Here is a 27,501-nt window from a genome sequence, read left to right on the forward strand (position 1 = left end):
TATTCCTTATTCATATAATTCAGCCTAACCCTTATGTAGACCCCATTAGCTAGCTTGGCTAATGCAACCTCTTTAGGTGGAGGGTGTTGGGGAGCTTGCTTCTCAGAATCCTTTCAAAACATAAAAGAAGAGCTTGTAAAGAGTACTAAACAGGGGCAGCTAGTTGGCGCAGTGGATAGAGCACCAGCCCTGGATTCAGAAGGACCTGAGTTCAAATCTGGCCTCAGACACTTGACACTTAACTAGCTGTGTGACCCTGGGCAAGTCACTTAACCCCCATTGCCCTGAAAAAAAAATAAAAAAGATATAAAAACATTCATCAGCTTCAGCTAAATTCTCATTACCTCATAGGTCACTTGACTTTATTCAGTAATTTTGCTAACAGCCTCTGATAGAACAGCCAGTCATGAGGCCCAGAGAAACACACTTTGGTCCTTAGCTTTTTGGTTTATTTTTTGTTCTAGGAGTAGGGCCCCTCATAACCTGGCACAGTTTGAAAGGTTGTCAGGAGGGTGCCCCAACATACCAGAATTTCAGAGTCTGGGTTCTAAAATGGATTCAGCATCAGTGTCCTGAGGATTGGGGAGATGTTTTCTGGGACCCCTGCTGAGAAGAAGGACTCATCAGCAGAGATGCCAACTTTGGATATAAACTAGGCTCAGTGGCCTAGTGAATAGACTGTTGGGTATAGAAAAAGGAAGACCTGAGTTCAAATTTAGCCTCAGATACTTGGAGAAGTCACTTAACCTATGTTTCCTCAATTGTGAAATGGGTAGCATCTACCTCCCAAGATTATTGTAAGGATCAAATGAGATAACATTTATAAAGCACTTAGCACAGGGCCTGCCATGTAGTAGGTACCATGTACATGCTAACTGGGTAGCTAGGTTGCTCAGTGGCTAGAGTACAAGCCTAGAGGCAAGAAGACATCTGCTTGAGTTCAAATCCATCCTTAGTTACTAGCTGTATGACCATGGGCAAGTCACTTAATCCAATTTGCCTCAGTTTCCTCATGTGTAAAAATGAGCTGGAGAAGAAAATGCCAAGTCACTCCAGGATCTCTGCCAAGAAAACCCCAAGTGGAGTCATGAAAGCTTGGACACCATTGGAAAAGGATTCAACACCACCACCATCACCACCACCACCACCACCACCAACAACAACAACAGCATAGTTAATATCATCCCTCCCCACTGCTTTTCAGCTTCCCTTTGTGTGTTTCCTTCCCCCACTAGATTGTAAACTCCTCCAGGGCAGGAACTGTCTTTCTTTTTTCTTATTTGAATCCCTAGCACTTAGCACAGTGCCTAGCACATAGCAGGTATTTAATAAATACTTAATCAATTGAATTGTATTGGTGGGACCCATGTTATAAGGAACTGGGTCTATTTCCTTAGAGGTACTGGTAGTGGTATAGGGAAGATTATGCCTTAGAGGTACTGCAGGAAATGTTTATATATTTGTTCTTGTTATGTATCCTTGAAGTAAATATCCCTTTGTAAAATTTCCTGATGTTAAGTGGTTAAATAGACTTGGAGGGCTTGTCACTGACCCCTAAAGATGGGGAAAACACATTTGGTTGGGGGTTTGAGCTGATAGCATTAGAGAAAAATACTACAACCTTTCAAGGTGCCCTAATATCCTGAGGGGACATGTAGTCAGATTGACTCTGAGTGGGGTCAGAGTATTCCTACTCTATCCATGTCCTTAGTGTCTCTAATTTACACTAGCTATTCCCATGTTTGAAATGTTCTCCCACCTTGTTTCTTACTCTAGCTTTTTTGGCTTCTTTCAAGACTTAGCTCAAGCTCCATGTTCTGCAAGAGGCCTTTCTCAGTGACGCTTCCCCAGTCCCTTTGAGATTGATTGTGTGTGTGTATGTGTATGTGTATATATATGTATACACACACACATATGCACATATATATATAATGTATGTGTCTGTATATATGTAGATACATATATATATATGGCAGAAATGTAATGTGTATCTATATCTATCTATATAGTATGTAGATAATTATTTGAATATTATCTCCTCAAATAGGATATAAGCTCCTTAAAGGCAGGTAGCTTTTTTTGTTTGTTTTTGTTTTGTTTTGTTTTGTTTTTGCATGGCAGTGGGGGTTAAGTGACTTGCCTAGGTTCACACAGCTAGTAAGTGTCAAGTGTCTGAGGCCGGATTTCAACTCAGGTCCTTCTGAATCCATGTCTGGTGCTCTATCTACTGTGCTACCTACCTGCCCCTAGGTAGCTTGTTTTTGCCTTTTTTTGTATTCCTAGCACTTAGCACAGATCCTAAGATATGGTAAACACTTAAATGCTTTATTGACTGACTAACCTGTGGGTGGAGGACCCCTAAAAGTGAAAGGTCATTTGGGGAGTAATTGAAAGTAGGTGGGAACCCATATGTGCAACAAGTATTGATATGTTAATTTTTAATAGGATATGCATCTTAACTCAGAGTAATTAGTAAGCAAATACATCTTCTGTAGACTAAACAAGTAATGTCTGGCTCATTATATGTATATTACAACTTTTCAAGTAAAGTAGATGCTATATACCAACAACAAAAAATTACAAAATTGCTTAAAAGTGAATTCATAGTACCCTTTTGTCTATTTTCCTAAATCAATGGTTTTTTATTATTATTATTATTTTTAGTGAGGCAATGAGGGTTAAGTGACTTCCCCAGAGTCACACAGCTAGTAAGTGTCAAGTGTCCCAGGCTGGATTTGAACTCAGGTCCTCCTGAATCCAGGGCCAGTGCTTTGTCCATTGTGCCACCTAGCTGCCCCCAAGCCCAATGCTATTTTATGGGATCCTGTGAAAATTTTTGATGGAAAGAGTAGTCTTCATTCTGTGGGTTCCCAGGGACAATCTCGTGAAATTAATAAAAGCAATTTGTATGTTTCTTGTAGTTCATTATTTTATTTGTTACATGTGAAAACAGCATTAGTTTTTTTTTTCAGGGCAATGAGGGTTAAGTGACTTGCTCAGGGTCACACAGCTAGTAAGTGTCAAGTGTCTGAAGCCAGATTTGAACTCAGGTCATCCTGAATCCAGGGCTGGTGCTTTATCCACTGTGCCATCTAGTTGCCCCTTAAAAATAGCATTAGTCTTAATGTATTTCAAGATATTTATCCACAAATGGCTCCTTTTTTTTTCATAGTTTTTTAAAATTTTATTTTGTTTTCAGGAGAAAGCATGGCACAATGGAAAATATGTTGGATTTGAAGATGAAAGACCCGAGTCCAGACCCTAACTCTGCTACTTATTAGCTGTGAGACTAATGGGCAAGTCACTTAATATTTCTAGGCATCAGTTTCCTTATCTCTAAAATGAAGATTTTGGACTACATGATCTCTTAAGGTTCCTTCCAGCTATGATCCCTACAATAATTGTCCTTAGCTCAGTATCCCAGACTGCAGAGTTTCCCTGGTCTAGGCATTTCCAGTTAGCAAATAGAACTCTGTGCCAAAGAAGGTGATATATATCTTAGCCCATATCTATGATCTGAATGAGAAAAAAGGTACTGCCATTTTGATTTTGGATGTTCCCACTTCCATGCACTTTGCCAAAAGTATCTAGCGAAGTGAGTAGGTGAAACAGCAAAGCAGGTGAACTGAGCCAATATTTCAATCTGCAGAAATAGTTTCTCTTGCCAGCTCATGAAATTTCATCCCTAATGAACTCTAAAGACCTCTAATGTATGGAGATTTCTGGCAATTGTAAATGATAGCAAATATAGAATTTTCAGAAACTTATGGGATCAAGGAGCTCAGCAGTTAGAGTCTGAGATTTTCAGAATTTGCTGATGGAAGTTATAGAAAACTAATGTCTCCACAAGCACAGGGATATCTGTGGAAGTAGGGCCTACCCCATAGACTATTTCCAGAACCTGAAGTATCAAAAGAATATGTTACAGATACCCCTTTGCAAGGGAAAGACACTGTTTCCTTTGTTATATATACTTCTTATCAATAACAGAACATCAAACAATATTCCCTGTCTAGCATTAATTTTGGGATAACCTCATTGACAAATATTACCAAGACATCCTGGAAATGGGTCATATGAGCAATTTCATTCAAGAATTCAATTTTTAAAAAGCATTTGTTAAGAACCTACTATGTACAAACTACAGTGAGAAGTCAAAGAATTAGGAAAATGTGGATTTAATGTCCATCTCAGACTCCTACAAAATGATGACTAACACTGGGGAAGTCTCTTGTTTATTTGTTTGTTTGTTTTTTGGGCAGGGCAATGAGGGTTAAGTGACTTGCCCAGGGTCACACAGCTAGTAAATGTCAAGTGTCTCAGGCCGATTTTGAACTCAGGTTCTCCTGAATCCAGGGCTGTTGCTTTATCCACTGCGCTACCTAGCTGCCTCTGGGCAAGTCTCTTAACCTCTCAGTGCCTCAGACACTTCTCTAAGACTCTGAGTTGCAGATCTGAGACCAATTTGAATTGGTAGGAGGAATTTTCTCATTGAGAGTTCTCTAGAGTGAAGATGTGCAAGACTCTGGGGTAGGCTCTGGTTATACAAAGAGAAAAAAAGTTCCTGCCCTCAAAGAGCTTACATCCTACTCCTGATAGGAGAGCAGGATACAACTATGACATATGAAAAGTCTGAGACACAATTTCTGAATAATTAATCATTTTATTAATTATGACTAGCAAATAATTAATAAAAGGATGGTTGTTTGGCTTTCTCTCATAAACTAAAGATGAATCATGGAGGCCTTTCAATGCTTATATGCCCTTGGAAGAGTGGGTGTTCTCAACAGAGGAAATCAACTCTGATTAGTTAACAATTAATGAGGGAATTAATATTATAATGAGAGGTGTGCATATTCTAATGAGGGGCTGAGGGATGTGACTCCAATCATGTTACTCATGGACAAAGAGAGACTCATCTGAATCTCTACAAAAGGATCTATCCTCAACCTAGTCAGTGAACAATGAACAATGGTACCCAGAGGATTTGGGCAATCTCATCTATTAGCAATGTCCTTTGCAAGCATTGACTGAATAACCTACAGGGGGTTATTTATGAATAAGAAAATAGAAGAGGGAAAATCTTAATCTCAATTAATAATTGGTTATTAATATAAGAGAGAAATAATAATTTCTCTCACAGTACACATATAAGTTAGTATAAAATACGAACAAAGTAAATATAAAGAGATTTAGGAGTGGGAAAGAGGATAAGAAATCTCTGTTTAGGAAGTGGCATCTGAGCTTAATCTTAAAATATGCTAAGTGATCTAAGAGGAAGAGGGGAGAAGAGAAGGCATTCCAGCTATAGAGGAGCAGCCTGAAAAAAGGCATGGAGTTGAGATTTATACAGGAGTGTCAGGTAAGCCAGTTTGTCTAGAATCTAAGGGAACATGAAATATATCTGAAAAGGTAAGCCTGAGACAAAATGTGAAGAGCTTTCGATGCTAGGCAAAAGAGTTTGTATTTTATTGTAAAGACAATGGAGGGGCCATGGTTGCTTCTTCAATAGAATAACATGGTCAGATCTGTAATTTAGGGTGATTATTTTGGATATTATGTGGAAAGTGGATTGGAGAGGGACTATTATAGTCTAATTAGGAGGCTATGGCAATATTTAAGGTACGATGTGATGAAGATTGGTTGCTTGAGTAGAAAAAAAGGAAATAGATGTCAGAGATATGGAGGCAGAGACATGGTGACTTGGCAACTGATTATATATGAGGTTTGAATGAGAGCGAGGCAAAAGTCGAGTATAATTGTGGGGTTGCAAACCTGGCCAAATGAAAGAATTTTGAGATCTTCAGTCAAAAAAGCAAGGAAGGAAGGAAGGAAGGAAGGAAGGAAGGAAGGAAGGAAGAAAGAAAGAAAGAAAGAAAGAAAGAAAGAAAGAAAGGAAGGAAGGAAGGAAGGAAGGAAGGAAGGAAGGAAGGAAGAAAGAAAGAAAAATTTAGGAGAAGAGATAGGTTTAAGAGAAAGTTAAGAGTTTTAATTTGGACATGTTAAGCAAGTCACTGGGCCATGAGGGGGAACTTGTAGGGCCTTTTACAAAGAAAACTACCAGAGCACCAGGCCAGTCACTGGTCATGGTTGGGCTTTGATGGTCCTGGGTAGGAACAGAGCACAGGCCAGGAGAACAGTTATCAGACCTCTATAAGCAAAAGCTTATAGACCCAAAGAATTATTTCTAAAAACAGCACCTTAAGCTTAGGACAGTGACTCCCCTCCACCCCAACCCGCCAAAGAAGAGCCCAACTTTAACATAAAGTTAAAAGTCAAGAAATAAACTGGAAAAATGATCAAACAACAACAACAACAACAACAAAAAGGAAACTAACTATACAGATTTACTATGGTGACAGGGAAGATCAAAACACAAACTCAGAAGAAAATATCAAAATGGTAAGTTTCAAAGGAAAAAAAAAGTAAACTGGACATAAGTTCAACAAGAATTCCTAGAAGAGCTTATAAAGCATTTTTAAAATCAAATAAGAAAAGTAGAGGAAAAATTGGGAAAAGAAATGAGAGTGAATACAAGAAAATTATGAAATGAATACAAGAAAATTATGAAAAGAGTGTCAAAAGCTTGATAAAAGAAGCACAAAACTACCGAAGAAAATAACATTCTTTTTCTCATCGATTTTTTTTAGGGTGGGGCAATGAGGGTTAAGTGACTTGCCCAGGATCACATAGCTAGTAAGTATCAAGTGTCTGAGGTCAGATTTGAACTCAGGTCCTCCTGAAACCAGGGCTGGTGCTTTATCAACTGTGCTATATAGCTGCCCTGAAAATAACATCTTAAAAAACAGAATTGGCCAAATGGAAAAAGAAGTCCAAAAAATCACTAAAGGAAATGAACTCCTTAAAAAAGAATTGGCCAAATGGAAAAAAGAGGCACAAAAACTCATTGAAGAATAATTCCATTAAAAATTAGAATTAAGTGAGTGGAAGTTAATAACTCCATGAGACATCAAAAATTTTCAAAACAAAATGAAAGGGATGTAAAAAAATAGAATAAGAAGTGAAATATCATTGGAAAAACAAATGACCTAGAAAATAGATCAAGGAGAGATAATTTAAGAATTTTTGGCCTACCTGAATGCCATGATCAAAGAAAGAGGCTAGACATCATATTTCAAGACATTTTCAAGGAAAACTGCCCTGACATCCTAGAACCAGAAGATAAAATAGAAATGGAAAGAATCCATTGATCACCTCCTTGAAAGAGATCCCAAAATGAAAACTCCCAGGAATATTATAGCTAAATTCCAGAACTCACAAGTCAAGGAGAAAATATTACAAACATCTAGAAAGAAACAATTCAAATAATATGGAGCCACAGTCGAGATCATGATCCTTTTTGGGGTTTTCTCAGCAAAGATACTGGAGTGGTTTTTCATTTCCTTCTCTAGCTCATTTTACCAGATGAGGAAACTTAAGCAAATGGGGCTAATTGACTTACCCAGGACCAAACGGCTAGTAAATATCTGAGGCCATATTTGAATTCAGGTTTTCTTGACTCCAGGAACAGAACTGTATCCAATGTACCACCTAGCTGCCCCTAAAGCATGTCTTACTTGGCTCTTAAGGTAAGGAGTTTCTTCTGAGCAGGTTCTGGAGGAATATATGAGAACAAAGAACCAGCCACAGAAAAGTAGCTAAATGCTACTTTTTCTGAATCTGGCACTCACTTTGCAAGTGATGGAGAGGACCATCAACACATTCTGAGAGTAACAGTCTGAGTTAAAACTCCAGGACCTTTATAGGCTCCTCCTAAGTGGAAAGAATAATTATCTGCCGACTTTGCTACATGGAAAGGAAGTTCAAAGAACACTGGGCTTTGATGAAAAGACTTGGGTTTGGAACTTGGCTCTTTTGTTTGCCAGCTGCAGGACAGTGGGGAGAACCATTTAGTTTTCCTGAGTCTTAGGTTTCTGTGTGGTATGGTTCTTATACTACCTACCTGGAAGGGGAAAGTGCCTTAGAAAGAATATATAGTCCTAAAAATTCATGGACCTCAGGTTAAGAACCCTACTCTATGACCATGGGTATATTAGGCTGTAAGTATCTGAAAGGAAGTAGTAGGAGATGAAGGAGTCCCATAAATGGTATTTAATGTGACCGAGCTCACAACTTCTTTCTTATCAAACCTTGGTTCAATACTTTTCTCTCTACACAACAGTTAGCCCAATCACTAGGTGTCACTGTGAAACATAAGGCCTTTACTTACCTCCCCTCCATTCAGAAAGAATTCAAGTCAAAAGCTCTCCAATCTTGTACAGAGCAGGCATCGTGAACTATATGTCCCAGAGGGCTATGTTATTAACCCCTCAAAGCTAGCCCAGGGAATTTATGCAAACTGGCTAATAATTTCTCCCTTACTATACCACAGTTTTAAGATACCCAAATTTTGCCTTTACAATGTGCAGTCTACATTTATGTTAGCAAACATATGCTCATGTCCTACATTTGAATTTATCCCCGAGTTCCTGATTTCACTGAAAATTAAGCATTCAGTCCTTGGTAAAAGGTGTCTTTGCAATGAGCATGAATTCTGACCCATGTTTCTGGAAAACAATGAAATTTACTTTATTTGGTGAAGGATATAAGAGAGGTATAAGAATGTTGACTTTGGATTAAAGAAAAAAATTCCACACAAATCCTGAAGGTTACCCTTAACACCATTAATATTCTAAAAATCACTGCAGTTTGAACTAAAGGCCAGAATATAAATAACTATATATTTTTAAAAAAACCTTATGAATTTAGATTTTTTCGTAACTTGGACAAGGGACTCATGAGCAGTACAAATTATGAAGAAAGTCTTTGAGGCATAATATGAACAATAAATGTTTGCTAGAAGAATGACAATTATAGGAATAATGTTAGTCTTTAAAATTACTTGAGAATCTGCTTTTTTATCACCTTAAAGTGCTTAAAAACCCTTTTCTTTAGAAATAATTAATTTTTTCTAATTATAAACCTCTTTCCCAAGGAACTCTGCCAATGCCACATTACTTGAATTTTATTATGCAAGAGTCATAAAACATTATTTCTTTCTAAAAGTATTGTATAGTCTGGACTTTTTCTAATTTATATGGGCCCTCCTTCAGTGCAGTTCCATTAAGGGAAGCAGACATCTCATTTCTCAGTTGAACACTAAGAATTCCAATGGATCAAGATCCCAAGGGCTAGATTTAGTAACTTGTCAAGTTAGTGCTTCTGGTGAATCTCAGATTTGTTCTCTATTTTGTTTCCTGGCTTTCCACATCCTCCTAAAAAAGACTCAAGTAGAGCACAAGCTTAAGGTCCAGCTGTCAAGGAAGGTCCCTAAAGATAGCAGCGAGACAGTATAGTGGAAGCAATCATCAATCACCATCATCTTTATCATCATTAACAGTAACATTTATTAGGACATTACTAACTATGCTAGGCATGGGGGATACAAAACCAAAATGAAATTGTCCTTGCCCTCTAGGGGCTTACAGTCTATTGAGGAGACAACATGTACACAGATAGGTCTGTACAAAATAAATAGAGAGTAATTCTGGTAGGGAGGTGCTAGCAGCAGAGGGCATTGGACAAGGCTCTTGTAGAAAGTAGTGATTGAGGGGTAGCTAGGTGGTGCAGTGGATAAAGCACTGACCCTGGATTCAGGAGGACCTGAGTTCAAATCTGGCCTCAGACACTTGACACTTACTAGCTGTGTGACCCTGGGCAAGTTACTTAACCCTCATTGCCCCACCAAAAAAAAAATTAGTAGAAAGTAGTGATTGAATGGAGTTTTGAAGAAAACCAAGGGATTCTCAACGGCAGTCCTGAGAAGAAAGGGTATTCCAGGTATGGGGGCAGTCATTGCAAAGGTTTGATGACTAGAGATAAAATGTGATATGTGAGGAATAGTGAGAAGGCCAGAATGGCTCAATTCTATAGTGAAGGAGTAATGTATAATTAAAGGGAGTAAATAAGGCAGGAATATCAAGTTGAAGCTAGGTTGTGATGGACTTTAAATTCCAAAAAGAAGAGTTTGTCTTTGATCATAGGGATAAGAAGGAGCCACTGGAGTATATTGAGCAGGGGAGTCCCAGAGTCAAAACTGAGCTTTAGACATTTCATATCGGCAGCTGTGTGGAAAACAGGTCAGAGAGGGGAGATATTGGAGGCAGGGGCTTGTTAGGAGGCTACTGCAGTAGTCTAAGTAAGGAGCAGTGATGGCAAAAAAAACCTTTTTACTCTCAATAAATGGGTCACTCACATCTATCCCCTCCAGATCCAACTGATCTGGTCACATTGTGGAGGAAAGAAACAGAAAGGGGGCTTCCAAGTGAAATGGAAGTTGCAGTCTACATAGTGGTATAGTGGTAAACCTATTTTATTCTAGGAGATTAATATGCGTGAGAATAACATCAATTGGATTTTTACCACTGCTCAATAGTCCTTTTACTCCGTATTGAATTTCCCATGAGGATTATTTCAAATCTTTCTGATTCTTAACATAGAGAATTTTAATCTCTTCTCATCTGAAGAAAATGGCTTTTGAGAAATGCTAAGTCCCAAATTCTCACCTATTCTCCTCCCTTCATAATCAATAGAAGGCTTTATGTCCTTCTTCACAGAGAATTAGGAGACTAGAGGAGGTGAGCATCCTCAATTTCCTTCCTCTATATTTCAAAACATCTCTGCATCTTCATACGTGTCCTCTTTTGCTCTTGTCTTCAGCATTGTCCAGGGGCCATGGGACTCATTTAGTGCTCATATGCCAAGAAGTTGTTTTGCTCTTAAAAGGCAAGTGGATCATCTCAAAACATCTTCATTTTTTTTTGTCAGCTACCTTCCCAGGCATATGAAGGGTATAAGCATTTCTTCAGATATAAAGGGACTGAAATTCACTATTTTTCAACAAACATTCACTCCATGGATTGGTCAAGAGATGATCAAGGGCTGACTGTTCCCATTGGCATTGTCTTACTTTAGATCATAATGGGTCTTGGAGATTGAATGAGTTATAACTTGAAGGATAAAGACACATTTAACTTGTCTATGTCCTCTTTACAGAGATTTCTAGCAAAATTCTTATGACAAACACAGATTCATTATATTATGAAAGAAGAGTTTAGAGAGTTTTATCCATTCAAAATTCTCAGCCTCTTCATCTTTCATAATCTCTTGGCTTAAAGATAAAGATTAAAGATAAAGGTTCAAAGGTTTGGTCTAGAAGTCTTGAATGACCTGATTTAGAGAACTGGATTCTGTCATTTTTTTAAAAATCAGAGATGGCCAACTGGTATGTGGTAGGCTTTGGTATCCCCAATGCAGTGAAAGAGGGGGATACTTGTTGGGGATATGTAGGAGTGTGTGTTTATGTACATGAAATTATAAGAGGGAGAGAGCTATAGAAAATATTTAACCTACGGCCATAAAAAAGAAACTGTACAAATGGAATGGCGAATAAAAAGAGTAGGTCACTAACTTTGTCCAATTTTTTTTTTATTCATCTGTTTAACCAAACAGGTAATGGACTTGGCGAATATTAATTTGCTAAAAATTTCAATTCATGAATGCCCCTTTTCCCATGAAACAAAGAACTCCATGGTTACAGAATGCACCATTGGGTTATGACAACATTTCAAAATAATGTTTCCATTTCATATGTAACAATGTAAACTTCAAAAATAGTAAACTATAACCCCACCCCTTTTCCTCTTTACAGATCTATCACAGATAGAATTTTCTGGTAGACCTAAATTATATAAGTAAATAGCCTGTTGCTTAAAAGTTTCATAAAAAGGTTTACATTTTCAGTAAATCATTTTAAAATATCTGACCATGAAGTCAAAGCAACTAGCGATTCACCTTCTCTTAGTCTACCTTTTAATCAATATTGTACATCACAAACTGTATTCCTATATTCATATATATATGTACATACATATCTGGTCATCAGCTTTGTGGTTTTATATATTTATATATGTATTTATAATAGAATTTGTTTTTAAAGATCCCTACATCTACATTATAAGATGGCGCTGGTGACTTACAATGTCACCTTGCTGCACAAAGGTAAAGATGAAAATTCTTTAGAAGGCACTGTAATTTCTCTTGCATGATCTTAAATGGACACATGCAGAAAAAGACCAGCTGAGGCTCTGATATTTTTCTTTCATAATTTCCTTCATGCAGAGCCTTTCTCTCTTTAACTGACTTCTTTTTCCTGACCAGTCACAGCAGATAGCCCAATACATATTAGCCTTTCTATTTTCTCTTCCCTACATCCTACATTCCAACCAAAACACACCTTCGATTATCTTTTGGTTCATTGAAACTCCATAAAATTAAGAGTAGAGCTCTGGTAGAAAACAAAGTATGACTTACTCTAGCTTTAAAAAAAAGTCACAGTGTGTAATGTAATATATTCAGTTGCTAAGATTCAAAATGGCTGTCCCGGCTTGTTGTGAAAACCAGTTGCCTCAGCTTGTCATGAAAACCTGTCTCCCAAGTCTCCCAAACAATTGATGCAAAGATAATCTTAATGTTACATTCATTTAAAAAGAGCTGAGAGGTTCTTTTTTGTTTTTTCTGTTTTTCCTCCATACGCAAGTGGTATTCTTAAGTGAAAGGTCTGATGTGAAAAAAGTGCAAGCAAATTGGACATGCCCATAAATACCGGGTGACTTACTGTAAGATACCAAAACTGTACACTTATGTACACCACATTGGACATATGTGCCCTTTTGCGAGATAAGACCTTTGAACCTTGAATCACATGTTTGTTACCACTACCTCATGAGTGAGTGACATTAACGCGCAAAGGATGGGCGGGTCCTTCTGCTTTTGGTCTGTAGTCCAGAGCCTATATCTCCATTGCCTTCAGCTGTCTCCTCCTTCTTCCTCACTTTGAGGCGCATGAGCAGTTTGATCAACCAGACATCCCACTCTTCTGGTAATAGCAGTAGGAGAAAGCCCAGGCCGATGATAATAATGGCGATGACCCGAACTCCATTGAAGACAATTTGGCTTGTGTAGTGATCTACCACTGCATGAAACAGTGAACTATGGTTAGTTACTAAGTGATATGAGCAACAAAGGCAGCACATGAAGTAGCATTAGACATCCTTTCCCATTTAATAGGACAGAGGTGGTGATGGTGGTAGAGGAGTCTTATATTTTTGATACTCTTGAGCCTATATCCTCCTTTTGTCTAATTAATATTGACTAGAAATTCACTATCATACTCTATTAGAGCAAAGCTTCTTAAACTGTGGGCTGAGAGCTCATATGGGGTCATGTAACTGAATGTGGAGGGATCGTGAACAATTTGGCAGTAAATGTTTGGTTTGTATGCCTATTTTATATACTTGGCGTTGCATAAAAATTTCTTAGGTAAAAAGGAGTCATGAGTGGAAAATTTTTAAGAAGCCCTGCTCTAAGCAGAGGTTTTCAAACTCTTAAGTCTCAGGATATATTTATACTCATAAAATTTATTGAAGACCCCAAAGAGCTTTTGTTTATAAGGGTTATATCTATTGATTTTCACCATATTTGAAATTAAAACTGATATATTTAAAGTATTAATAAATTTAAAACAATAACAAACTTAATACATGCTAATATAAAAAACAATTTTTTTGGTAAAAACAAAACAAGGGACAGCTAGGTGGCACAGTGGATAGAGCACCGGCCCTAGAATCAGGAGTACCTGAGTTCAAATCTGGCCTCAGACACTTAACACTTACTAGCTGTGTGACCCTGGGCAAGTCACTTAACCCCAAGTGCCTCACTTCAAAACAAAACAAAACAAAAAACCCCAAAACAATACCACCACCCATATTTTTCCAAGCCAAAAAAAAATAGTGAGAATTGGTTGCTTGGCTTTACTTTTTTTTTTAATATAAATCTCTTAAATTTGGCTTACTAGAAGATGACTGAAAACTCTCATATTTGCTTCTGTGCTCAATCTGTTGCAATATATTGGTTTTTGTTGAAGTATGTGAAGAAAATCCAGCCTCATAAAGATATGTTGGAAAAGGCAAATAATCCCTTAGTTTTCTTATGAAAATAGTTTGATCTCATGAACCCTCAAAAGGGTCTTGGAGACCTCTAGAATGCCACTCTTAGAGAACCACTGCTGTAGAGGATTTTTTTTTTTTCAGCAAGTACTTTCTTAGAGTGGATTAAGACAACCTCTGCTAAACTCTTCTTAAAATGTATGTTTGGAATTTTACTCAGAAGAATTATACCTGAATCTAAACCTAAATAGTTATTTATGTAGAAGAGAAGAAGCAAGACCCAGGAACTTTGGATTAGTCAATTCAGCTATATTAAAACTTTTTTTTGGTTAAGAACTGGAAGAAATTTTAAAATTTCCTCTTCAAAAATAAATCACCTAGGTTCATTTTTGGCCTTAGGGCATTGGCTAACTCCAATGCTCTAAATGTCATTATCATCAATTAATTTTATTGAAAGCCACAGGGAGCAAGGGCCATTGAAGCTCACATTGAAGATAAGTAGTCCAAAGTGAGAAACAGGTTTTAACAGCCTATAAAATCCAACATCCACCTTTTCTTAACAAGACAATGATTAAATCTCTATGGTACACAGTTTCCCCTTTTCCCTGCTGTAATACCTTAAACTTTGAGAGTATTTATTATACCACCTAGTGTTCAAAATGTACTAGCTATGTGATCCTGGCTTAGTCACTTAACCTCTGTTTGACTCAGTTTCTTCATCCATAAAATGGGGATAATAATAGTACCTACCTCTCAGAGTTGTGAGTATCAAATGAAATGATATTTTTAAAGCTTTTAGCACAGTGCTTGGCATATAGTAGCTACTATATAAATGCTAGCCATATTATAATAATTATTATTATACTCTGTAAACTTCCCATCCTCTACAATAAAATATAAGCTCCTCGAGGGCAGAGACTATGTACTACTTTATTTTTGTATTTCTAGGCTTTCACATGTAGTAGGTACTTAATAAATGTTTATTGAATTGGATAAAAAGCAGAGCATTGGGCTGGAAGTCAGGAAGACCTGAGTTCAAATCTAGCCTCACACACTTCCTGTATAACTGGGTGCAAGTCACTTCTGTTTGCCTCAGTTTCTTCATAGCACATACCTCTCAGAATTGTAATGAGGATCAAATGAAATAATAATTATAAAGTTTAATGGGGCAGCTAGGTGGCTCAGTGGATAAAGCACCAGCCCTGGATTCAGGAGGACTTGAGTTCAAATCCAGCCTCAGACACTTGACACTTACTAGCAGTGTGACCTTGGGGAAGTCACTTAACCCCAACTGCCTCACCAAAAAAAATAATAAAATTATAAAGTTTAGCGCCGTGCTTCAGTCATTTTTCAGTTGTGTCTGACTCTTTGTGACACCATTTGGAGTTTTCTTGGCAGTAATACTGTAGTGTTTTGCTATCTCCTACTCCAGCTCATTTTACACATAAAGGAGACAAGGCAAACAAGGTCAAGTGACTTGCCCAGGGTCATCGAGCCAGTAAGTGTCTGAGGACATATTTGAACCTGCTAAGACAAGTCTTCCTGACTCCAGGCTCAGCACTCTATCTACTTTGCTACCTTGTTGCCCCTATAGAAAATACTATGTTATTTATTATTACTTCACATTCTTTTCACTTGATCAGTTCTCATTAACACCCTACCAAATATTTCCTCATAACTATTGTGAACATCTTCCACTTTGCATAAACCTTTAACCTTTGCCTACCTCCTGCAACTCTCACCCATTTTACTATGCCTTTTTAAAAAAATTTGTTTATTTTTTTTTTGGTGAGGCAATCGGGGTTAAGTGACTTGCCCAGGGTCACACAGCTAGTAAGTGTCAAGTGTCTCAGGCCAGATTTGAACTCAGGTACTCCTGACTCCAGGGCCGGTGCTCTATCCACTGCACCACCCAGCTGCCCCTTACTATGACTTTTGAGGGCACAGTAGGTAAGCTTCCTCAATTCCTCTCCTATATACTCCTTTACCTCTTGCTATTTCTCTTCTCTCCTTTTGTACTATTTCAGAGGATGACTCCATACTTCCTGTCTCCTCTAGGACTTTGCCATCATGTATTCTCTATTTCAGACACTTGGCTTACTTGATGTTTCCTATCCACAACATTAACTGTTCCCCAGGCCTGCAAGTTTCTTCCTCATCACCTTTTTTTTTTTTTAAATTCCTAGCTTCTTTCACTCATGCTATTTCCTATAATAGTCTCAGTTTCTTCCCTAAATGTTTAGGGCTTTCTCTCACAATTACTTTACATTTTTATATGTTTTTTAAACTTATCTATGTATTTGTTATTTTTCTCCCATTATAATAGATGTTCATTGAAGGCAGGGGCTTCATTTTGGTCTTTGTATCTTTAGTGCCTAGCCTAGTGCCTGGCACACAGGAGATATTTATTTAGGGCTTGTTGGATTGAATGGGCTGGCCTCAGTCTAGCATCTCTTCTATTTTTTTTTTTTGTTTAGTCTTCAGTCTCTTCTTCCCTTCTGTCAACAAAAATAATCATATCTTCCCTATTCTAAAAACAGTCACATAGACATGAAGGTATGCACCTTCCAAAATCAACCTTCCCTTGAACTTATTATCTCATAGAAATACCATTTTCTTTCTTCCAATTTGTATAAATGTTAGAATACACTTGCTTCTTGCACTTTCTTACCACCTACTTACACATAAATCCCTTTTTTCTAGCATAATTTTTCATAATTATATCAAAACCATGCTCCCCTCCCCATCCCAGTACACTAAAGATATTCTACTGCCAAATACAATGGCCTTTTGTTAGTCTTCACCCTCCCATAGCCCTCTGTATTATCTGATACTGTTGACCATATACTGCCTTCTCAATATTCTTTCCCTTCTTGTCCCTGAGACTGGATTCTCCTAAATTTCTTCCTATATCTTTACTCCCTTTCTGTCTCATTCCTTTTCAGACTGTATTCCTGAGTCTCTGAACTTTCTTTACCATGCCCCAGAAGCCTCTGTACCATGGATGCTTCAATTCACTCGTGGATTTCTCTCTTTTTTTTTTTGGCGGGGCAATGGGGGGTTAAGTGACTTGCCCAGGGTCACACAGCTAGTAAGTGTCAAGTGTCTGAGGTCGAATTTGAACTCAGGTCCTCCTGACTCCAGGGCCGGTGCTTTATCCACTGCACCACCTAGCTGCCACTCCTGGGTATCTCATATTAAAAGTGCCCTCTGCCCCAGTGACTTTCCTCTCTAATTGGTTGGTTTCTTCCAGAAACTTTTTAAAATTAATTAATTTTTTTTTTAGTGAGGCAATAGGGGTTAAGTGACTTGCCCAGGGTCCCACAGCTAGTTAAGTGTTGTCTGAGGCCGTATTTGAACTCAGGTACTCCTGACTCCAGGGCCGGTGTTCTATCCACTGCACCACCTAGCTGCCCCCAGAAACTTTTTCAAGGAGGACTTCCAGGACAGCAATGTCTTCATTCTTCTCCAGGCTACATTTCCCACTCCCTAAAATTTCTCGACCATAACCCCATGATGGGTATCTTCATCTTTCTCCCTACTTGTCTTTTCAGCTTCTTTTTATGTATTGTCTTCCCTCATTAGAATGTAAGCTTCTTGAGGGCAGGGACTATTTCTTTGAGCTACATTTTCCTCATCATTGAGTTATGAATTTTATGATTTCAACATTCCTTTCTATCCCTATATTCTCATGGGTATGATGCATACATGAAAGTTCAAAGAATATAGATGTAGAAAGGATTTATTTTTGTGGGGCAATGGGGGTTAAGTGACTTTCCCAGGGTCACACAGCTAGTAAGTGTTAAGTGTCTGAGGCCAGATTTGAACTCAGGTCCTCCTGAATCCAGGGCTGGTGGCCTATCTACTGTGCCACCCAGCTGCCCCCTAGAAAGGAATTTTAAAAATCATCCCAGCAGGAGACCTTGTCTCCTACCTGCCTGAGAGAGTAGAACCTATCCATGGCCTTTACTCAGTCCTCAGTCTACTTGACTTCTCTATAGTTTTTAAACCATTGACTATCACTTCCTCCTGGATATCTTATCCTTCCTTCCTTCCTTCCTTCTTCTTCTTCTTCTTCTTCTTCTTCTTCTTCTTCTTCTTCTTTTTTTTTTTTTTGCAGGGCAATAGGGGTTAAGTGACTTGCCCAAGGTCACACAGCTAGTAAGTGTCAAGTGTCTGATCCTGGATTTGAACTCAGGTCCTCCTGAATTCAGGGTCAGTGCTTTATCCACTGCACCACCTAGCTGCCCCTTATCCTTCCTTGACTATAATGACATTGTACTCCTCCTACCTTTGGGACTTCCCTTTCCAATCAGCTGATTAAACCCAGATATTCTCCAAAACTGAGCTCACTATATTTCTTTCCTTTTTTTTCTTTGTTGAGGATGACACCCTTCATCCCACCAGTCAGGTTCTCAGCCTCAGTTATCTTTGACTATTCTCTCTCCTTCACTCCCTATATCCAGCTATTTGCTAAATCTTGTCAATTCTTCCTCCATATTATCTTTTGTAGTCATCTCTTTCCTTCTACAGACAATGCTATAGTTCAGGCTGGTCATTTAACTTTTCTGAGCCTTATGTTATCCATTTGTAAAACTGGGATAATAATACTTGTATGACCCATTGTACAAGGTTGTTGGGAGGGAAATCTTATAAAACTTAAACTGTTATATAAATGTGAGCTATTAGTCAACATTCTGGCACTCTGAAGCAGTCAAGACCCCCAGAGCATTGTGAGAGGCATATATGAAAAAGACTAATGTGAGAGGTTGAACTCTGTAATATAAGACAAAAACATGGCAAAGTACGGATTCCAAAAAGTTGCTTTGAATGAATCCCAGGCATGTTTTATTAGGCACTTGACAGGATGAGAACTTAATAACCCTAGGGAGATTAATGCTCTAATGATATCTGGGAGCTGGAGAAATTCCAGGTCCCTTGCCTGGGCAGAAGAAGGACCTTCTATTGCTGGGAGGCAGGGAGGATAAGATAAATGCACCAAGGAAAACTGGGGACAAACCCATCCCTGAGTCATTCTGATGCAAGTGCTGACGTGATCTGCCTCACCCTGTAGGCTCTTCTCTGTAGATCCTTAAAGCTGGGAAGAGGCAGAATAGCATGTGATACAGTGAAATCAGATGTGAAGAAGGGGCAAAAAACCTTCAAATAAGGTACAAAAAAAGCAGCTAAGGGATGAAAAAATCCATCTCAAAGGAGAATGCAAATAGTTGTTTATGTTTGAATCAGGGTTCAGTACGGGAAAAGGCAGGGTTGCATAGTGGATAGAGGCTCACTTCAGCATTAGGAAGACCTGGGTTCAGCCCCTGCCTCTGACACATAATATATAATGTCTATGTGCCTTTGGAAAAAGTTACTTCACCTCTAAGTGGCCCAGGCAACCATCTAAGACTATAAATTGCAGAGATGGTGCCAGAGGTAGTTCCTCTTTGGTGGAGTCTCCTACACCAAAGAAATTACAGGTTCAATTAAAAAAAAAGTTATTGTGAGATAGTGGACATGAATTCAAGAGAGACCTAGATTTATTTCTCAGTTGTGGTATTTGCCAGTTGTGTGACCACCCGAAAGTCGTTTTTGAACCTCAGTTACCTCAAAATGGAGATTTTTGCAGACATTTGCATTACCTACCTCACAGAATTGTAAGAAAACACATCATAAACTATAACAACCTCAGAAAATGTGAGTTATTATCTCGTAGCACATGTGCTGGCAGGAAGGATCATGTTGAAGTGATAGGAAATATGAGTTTATATGGAACTGTAGCAAATAGGTATGTAGATGTACACATGCATCTCTTTGAGAGATGTAAAGAGACAGAGAAAAATATTTTTGTTAGGGCTAACTCCTTCCTGGATTTACATTGTATATGTTTATATTTATTTCTCTGTATATGTGTTACATCTCTCCCTTCTCCCCTCCACCCAGTAGAATATAAGTTCCTTTGGTGCTGAAACTATTTCCTTCTGTTCTTTAGAGCCGCAATGCCTAGCACATAGTAGGCAGTAACTAAATGTTTGTTATATTAAATTGTAAAGTGAAATTAATTGAAAATTGTAAGCTTCTTGAGGGCAGGGACTGGGTCTTATTTCAGCTTTATATCTCCCCTATCTCACATAGTGCCTAGAGAATAAATTGTCCTTAATAAATTTAAAATTGTTTTTATTTGAAGTACATTTAGAAACAGAAGAGGATTTAGAAAAAAAGTACTTCAGTTTGTTATGTTTCTACCATATGCATATACCATATTGGAACAGTCCCCTTGCTCTTTCTAATCTCCCACCCCCAAAGCATCAATCAGTACCTAGAGAATTTATAAAAATGATAATGGCATCTCACTAGCTTGCAGTGAAAGGTGTGAGATTAGATTCCATTTATCATTAGCTGTGTAGTCCTAGACAAATCATGAGCCCCTTTGGAGTCTTAGCTTCTCCTTTTTAACATAAGAAGACTATTTTTCCTTTCTGCCTCAAGAATCTGGGGGAAGGGGAAAAGGGAAAGAAATAAGCATTTATTAAGCACCTTCTGGCAGCTAAATTCCTGAGTTCTAATCTGGTTGGCCACTTACTAGCTCATGACTTTGGGCAAGTCACTTAACCCTGTTTGCCTCAGTTTCCTCATCTGTAAAATGAGCTGGAGAAGGAAATGGCAAACCAGTTCAGTATCTTTGTCAAGAAAACCCCAAATGGGGTCATGAAGAGTCAGACATGACCGAAGCAACTAAACAAAAACAAAGCGCCTTCTATGTGCCAGGTTACTGTGCTCAGTGCTTTACAAGTATTATCTTATTTGATCCTCACAACAACCTTGGAAGGTAGGTACTATTGTTATTCCCATTTTACCATGGGAAACTGAGGCAGAAAAAGGTTATATTACTTGCCCAGGGTCACACAACTTGTAAGTGTCTAAGTCCAGATTTAAACATGTCTTTCTGACCCCAGGTCCAGAACTCTGGACATTGTTCCAATTAACTTCACCAGTGGAATATAAGCTTCTTCAGGGCAGAGGTTGTGTCACATTTGCTCTTTGGACTTAGCACATACTAGGTGCTTAATGCATTTTTATTCAATTGAACTTAAACATAAGTTTTCATTTATTTTAGCTTAAGGAATAGCAAAAACTCCATAGTTGATGTAAAAGACTTGTATTTTAGAAAGATCTATGGCTTTAACTATTGGTTTGCATAGCATAAATCACAATTATTAGAAAACTCTTTACCAGGTACCTCAAGCTTCATTCCTACTTGGAAAATCAGGTGAAATAAATGGCAGAAGTGAAAACTGTTCAATTCTGATTAAATCATTAAATGTGTAACAAACATAGTTTTTTTTTTTTTTTTTTTTTTTTAGTGAGGCAATTGGGGTTAAGTGCCTTGCCCAGGGTCACACAGCTAGTAAGTGTGTGTTAAGTGTCTGAGGCCGGATTTGAACTCAGGTACTCCTGACTCCAGGGCCGGTGCTCTATCCACTGCGCCACCTAGCTGCCCCCATAACAAACATAGTTTTAACCCAAACTTCAAAACATATTTACTTTTCAGTGGGCAAAAGATGCAATTTATTATCAGACATATCAGGATTTTTTTAAAATAAAGAGATGTATGGAAAACTATGCAATCTTACCTGCATTCACAGGCACACTTAGTACAACTCCAAGTGACATCAAAGTTGGATATGTAACAGCAATTCCAAAATTTAATACAATATTGAATGCTGAAATAAAGAACAGAAAGCCATTTAGCTCCACAGGATGATAGCATTTGGGCAATAACAATGACAACAAGACTATATTTCTTTGATGCTTCTATCAACCTTACCGGTAATAGCAGTATAGGAGTTGGGGGAAAGCTGAGCCTACTCTTTTTCTTCTCATCTATATGATGTAGACAGAGAAAATCAGGTATTTGGATTTCTATATCTACAGTTGTGCTGCCCAGCTGTTACTGCCATTGCTATTTTACTCCTGAATAAGTGACTGGATTTACTTATGAATGTCAAATAATAAGATTAGGGCCTTCCCTAGCAGGGATCTATGCCATCTACTGCTGGGATATGCAAAATTTGGGGCAAATCAAATTATATGCTCACCCTCTATTCCTTATAACCCTTCTTCTCTCCTCAATCCCCTCCCTCCAAACTTCAATTTGTTTTTGCACAGGTAAATCAGGTTAATTAGGTTACAACCTGTAATCACCATTAAGGGTAACCCTGGGGGCAGCTAGGTGGCGCAGTGGATAGAGCACTGGCCCTAGATTCAGGAGGACCTGAGTTCAAATCCGGCCTCAGATCCTTGACACTTACTAGCTGTGTGATCTTGGGCAAGTCACTTAACCCTAATTGCCTCACACACACACACACACACACACACACACACACACACACACACACACACACACACACACAAAGATAAAGAAAAGGAAAGGGTGACCCTGAAGGAGAAAATAAATCACACAAGAACAGTCTGAGGGGGGTGATTTCGTTTACTTTTTTTTTTTTTTAGTGAGGCAATTGGGGTTAAGTGACTTGCCCAGGGTCACACAGCTAGTAAGTGTCAAGGGTCTGAGGCCGGATTTGAACTCAGGTACTCCTGACTCCAGGGCTGGTGCTCTATCCACTGTGCCACCTAGCTGCCCCTTGTTTACTTTTTATCAATGTGGATTAGGGTGACTCAAGTCTTTATATTTTCACACCAGCTGATGAATCTACATCCTTCTCCTTCAGGGTCTGCCTGAGTCATTACCAAGTCACCAGTATTGTGGGGTCTCCTAAGGAGTGGTAGTCCCCTAAGCTGGGGATTTAGGATAATTATCTTGATTTTTCATATGCTAGAAATGGCTCTTAGTTACCTAATTGTTGGGCATTAGTATGACATTCAGAAAGAGCAGCAAATAGGAGCATTACTGTAGAGGCTGCAGTTTTCTTTAGAATTCCCTGCCTGGTCACAGCTGCTTCGCTAGGGGAAAAGATCAGAGTTCAAAATTATCGAAATAAGTGTTTTATTTTGATCAACACAGTTTTTCCCGAAACACTGTGGCAAATGTGAGGGTATATAAAAAGAGTATTTTTTTTTCTTAATGAGGCTACAGTATTTAAAAATACTTCTACTTATGGCATCGATATTGTTTGTCAATGTTTCCAAGGCCTTCAAGTATGACTATAGTCACTTACTCAATAAGAGAACTGAGAATCCACAAAGGTTTCCCCATGGAATGTCATCGAAAGAGTTCCAGTATTCCACTTTGGTGAAGTAAAGAATGATAGGAATACAGGTGATGAAAAGGATATTGAATACACCCAATATGGACAAAAATAGGGCTGCTTCTCCAAATTTAGCACTGCCTAGGAGAAGTTTGAACAAAACCTGCAAGACAAAAATGTGGTGAGTAAAAGATGGGTGTTTTTCCCAAATTAGCATTTGTTTATGATGAACAGAGTTCCTTTGTGAAGCTGGTGTAAAATGACAGGATTAACTCCCATGGTAAAGGCTTACCATTTCACTAGGCTTTTATTATGACAGCATGTTTTGGAAGACATGATATGCCCTGTTATATTTGACCTCATTTAGGTCTCTGAAGAGCCACATCATAAGAGAATTCTACTGCCAATATCATCTCTGTCTACTGGTTTCCTTGGGTTCCTTTGGGACTCAGTTCAAATCCCATTTTTAAGGAGTTTTTTTTTCCTAGTCTCCTTACTTGCTAGTGCCTTCCTGTTGAGATTACTATCCATCTAATCTGTATTTAATTTGCAAGCACATAATTGTTCTTGTATTGTTTCCCCCATTAAAATTTGACCTCATTGAGGGTAAAGATCATGTTTTCGCCTTTCTTTATATCCCCAGCTCTTATAATAGTGCTTGGCATATAGTAAGTACTTCATCAATGCTTCTTCATGGACTCTCAGTATGTGTTTATGTATCATGGCTCCCAAAAATAAATGACTTTCAATGTCTGAAACTAGGAGAAGGTCCTTCTGAGTTTTTTTCATAGTTTAGTGAGCCAACCTCAAGGATGCCAAGAGGTGTTAGAACTGATACAGATGAAACAAGTATATGAATCATATATCCTTTATTTCAAGCCACCCCCTATAGATAGAACAAAGCTTGAAAACAAGTGCTATGGCTGTAAAGTCTTTTGACTAGAAAGCACAGAGTGGTGTCATTCATTATTAGACATTGGCTTTGAGAACTCATATCCCCTGGCTCCCCTTGAACATCTCTGTAGCATTTTGAAGGAAGGCATGGTGATTCAGTCTCATAATTGTTCATTCCCCCTACCCCCAACCCCCCATCATTCAGGTTACTGGCAGCTCAGCTCTTTGGTACTGTCTAGCCTTGGTCATTCTGGAACAATTTCAGTGTTGATTTGGGGTGAGGAGGGCTTTTGATTTTTTCTCCTTATCCTGTTGCCCTCTCCTTTTAGGCCATTCCACTGCTCCTTTATGTCTCTTGTGTGCAAGGAGGAGACAGGAGTGAAAGTGACCTTCACACATTTGAATTTTGCCTCCTCTTGGCCATTTTGGTCAAAGAAATGGTTGGAGATGGGGAAGACACTGAAGGTCAAAGGCAAATTTGTAGCCTCACTATGGGATTCCTTTTCTCAGTACTCTGTACTTATGATTTTTACTAACACATAGAGACAACTGAGTTTAGCTTATCAACAGAGCCTTTCAGACTTTTCTTTATTATGGCAGTGATTCTGAATCATCTGTATAAATTCTGGAGAATTCTGAGGTGTGAGGGATTGAAGATGGAGGTGAGAGAGAGGAAGGAATGAGATCCAGTTCCATTTCCCCAATTACTTGCTAGACATCTCCATCTGGATGTCTCACTAGCACCTTAAACTCAGCATGTATAATACTGAACTCATAATGAATGGATGAATTTAAAATCATTTATTAATCACATACTATACCAATCAATCCCATCCTGACATGCCCCTCCTGCCAACTTCTCTACTTCTGTTAATGGTTCCTCATCACCCTCATAGTCACTTAGTCTTGAAACCTAAGAGTCATATTTGGTTCTTTTCCCCTCTCTGCCCCTCATTCAATCATTTGCTAATTTCATTGATTCTCTCTTCACGGTTTCTCTCATATTCATCTCCTCCTCTCTTCACTTATAGCATTGCAACTCTAGTTTAGGTTGTCATTACTTCTTGCTGAAATTGGTATAATAACTTTTTAATAGTCTACCTGACAAGGGTCTGCCTCCTTTCTAGTCTATCCTTAATACTACTGCCCAAATAAATTTCTTAAACTTAGATTTGATCATGTCACTTCTCTGCTCAAATAATGTTAATGTCTCCCTGTTCCTCAGAGAATAAAATATAAATTCCTTAACTCTCCCCAATTTTGCTCTAACCTATCTTTCTGGGCCCATTTCATATTATTTCTCCTCACAAGCTTTACACTCCAGTTAAATTGGACTATTATTCTCTAATTTTGCCTGTTATGTTCCCACTTCTGTGCATCTGCCCTAGAACACACTCTCTTCTCATCTCCGCCTTAGTGTCAGAGAAAAAAAATGGCTCTTTGCCAGGCAGACTTCTCTCCTTGTGCCCATGATCCGATCAATTCCTGTCTCCTTTGGGAGCTCATCCCATTTATCATCCTTTTTTTATTTCCCATATTCAAACTTTCCTTATTGTTTATATGTTCCTTCATGCTGCCTAAAAACATGATCAGTTATATCATTTCCTTAAAAAACCTTTACTTGACTCTGCTATTCTCCCAAACTATCATTTTATATCTGTTCTCCCTTTCATTGCCAGACTCCTAGAAGGATAATCTATGTTCACTCATTTGGCTTCCTCAAAACCCACTCACTTCTCATTGTTGTTGTTCAGTTTTTTCAGTTATGTCTGACTCTTTATGACTGTTTTGCTTTTTGCCATTGTATTCCTAGCACTCAGCACAGTGCCTCATATGTGGCAGGTACATGGATAATGGTCATTGAATTGAATGTCTTTGAATTGAAATCCTCTATTTTTTGCAAGGTCTAGTTTAGTCAATCAACAAATATTTACTTGCATAGTATTGTGCTAAGCCCTAGAGATACAGGGAAGGGCAAATACTTAGTCCCTATCTTGAGGAAGCTCACATTCTAATGAGGAAGACGACATGCAAACACAGCTATTTAAATTGAAGATATAAAAAGAGTAGATGCAAAGTAATCTCAGAGGAAAGTTACTAGGGAGAGATGAGGGGCACTGGGGAAACCTCCTCCAGAGGGTAGGATTTTGAGTTGTCTTGAAGAAAGGTAGAGAAGCCAGGGGAGAAAGTGAGAGTCCTTCTCTAATTCCTATCCCCTTCCTATCCCAAATAAAAGGAATCTCTCTTACACAGAATACTTCGCATCTCCTTCACTCTTATAATATCCTACCTTGCATTATTTGTGTGTGTGTGTGTGTGTGTGTGTATGTTGATTTTTCCAAACTCCAAGAGACCATTAATTGACTATTATCCTTCCTTTAAAGCAGTTACAATTTTTTCATCTTTTTTCTTTGGTACCTAGCCTATTCTCTTGCACATAAAACATGTAGTTGATAAATAATTATTGAACTTAAACAAATTAAATTATGATTGATAAGGCAAATTAATTGCAGACCTGGTATTTAAATTAAGCTTTTTGTTCTAACTATGAAAGATTAACTGTTTTAATCCACCAAGTGTCAATAAATCTAAATTCTAAAGCCAATCTCTTCCCCGTTCCTCACTGGACCCTGTGAGCAATAAAATTTTGCCAAAAGGAAGAGCTAGAGCTGGGAATAAAATTTCTAATATGTGCTGAGTACCAGTGGTAACAAATGTCACATAGGGAAGAGTTTGAATGATAATGTACCATTTATTTTCACTAGGGTTAAAATGGAAAAATCCATTGTAATCATACACCAAGCTCATTGTGATCAGAGTCCCTTCAGTCTTTGTCTTCTTCCAGCTCCTTGATAAAGCACTGGGTAAGCTAATTTGACTCAGCTACTTCTGGGTCCCAACCATTTTGTCCTTTGCTTCACACAAAAGGCTTCATTTGAAAAAAAAAATTGAGAGCAAAAGAAAATAGTACCCTTGTAGTCCATGGTGAGAGCATATCTTTGGATGGAATGCTTGAGAAACTCCAGTGCTTATCATCCAGGATCATCAAAAACAAGGCCATATTCCTTTGTGGTCTGTTTTCAAAAGGAATGAATGCCCTCTAAGGTCTCTTCCACCACTATGATTCATGAAGGATAAAAATTGAGGTGAAATTAAGGGATTTTCTTTATCATCTAGGCCAAAGACCTTCAAGGACTGCTGGGATAAATTCCAGAGACTATGCTTTGCATGCATTTACCTTATAAAGAGCAGACATTGAAGCTGACCCCACCACCAATGCTATGCCTATCACCGAGTGGTTGTGGAATCCATCTGCATAAGTCATCATCACGATCCCAGCGATTGCAAGGATGGCAGCCACAATCTGGAGGGGAGGAAGTAAACTAGTGGTC

General features: G+C 38.4%; 1 protein-coding gene across 6 annotated transcripts in view; it reads right to left on the bottom strand.

Annotated features, from left to right (window-relative positions):
- Positions 1–9,425: 9,425 nt before the first annotated feature.
- The window catches only part of SLC35F3 (solute carrier family 35 member F3), a 553,895-nt gene continuing 535,819 nt past the window's right edge, over positions 9,426–27,501 (bottom strand). For all 6 annotated transcript variants that reach the window (XM_043963772.1, XM_043963773.1, XM_043963776.1 and 3 more), the window contains 4 exons: positions 27,348–27,473; positions 23,186–23,378; positions 21,641–21,730; positions 9,426–13,033 (listed from right to left, as the gene is read on the bottom strand). In XM_043963772.1, coding sequence (XP_043819707.1) covers positions 12,798–13,033; positions 21,641–21,730; positions 23,186–23,378; positions 27,348–27,473 — 645 coding nt within the window. In that variant the 3' untranslated portion in view covers positions 9,426–12,797. The remainder of the gene's footprint in view (positions 13,034–21,640; positions 21,731–23,185; positions 23,379–27,347; positions 27,474–27,501) is intronic.

This window comes from Dromiciops gliroides, chromosome 4, assembly GCF_019393635.1.
Source record: "Dromiciops gliroides isolate mDroGli1 chromosome 4, mDroGli1.pri, whole genome shotgun sequence".
Taxonomy (NCBI): Eukaryota; Metazoa; Chordata; class Mammalia; order Microbiotheria; family Microbiotheriidae; genus Dromiciops; species Dromiciops gliroides.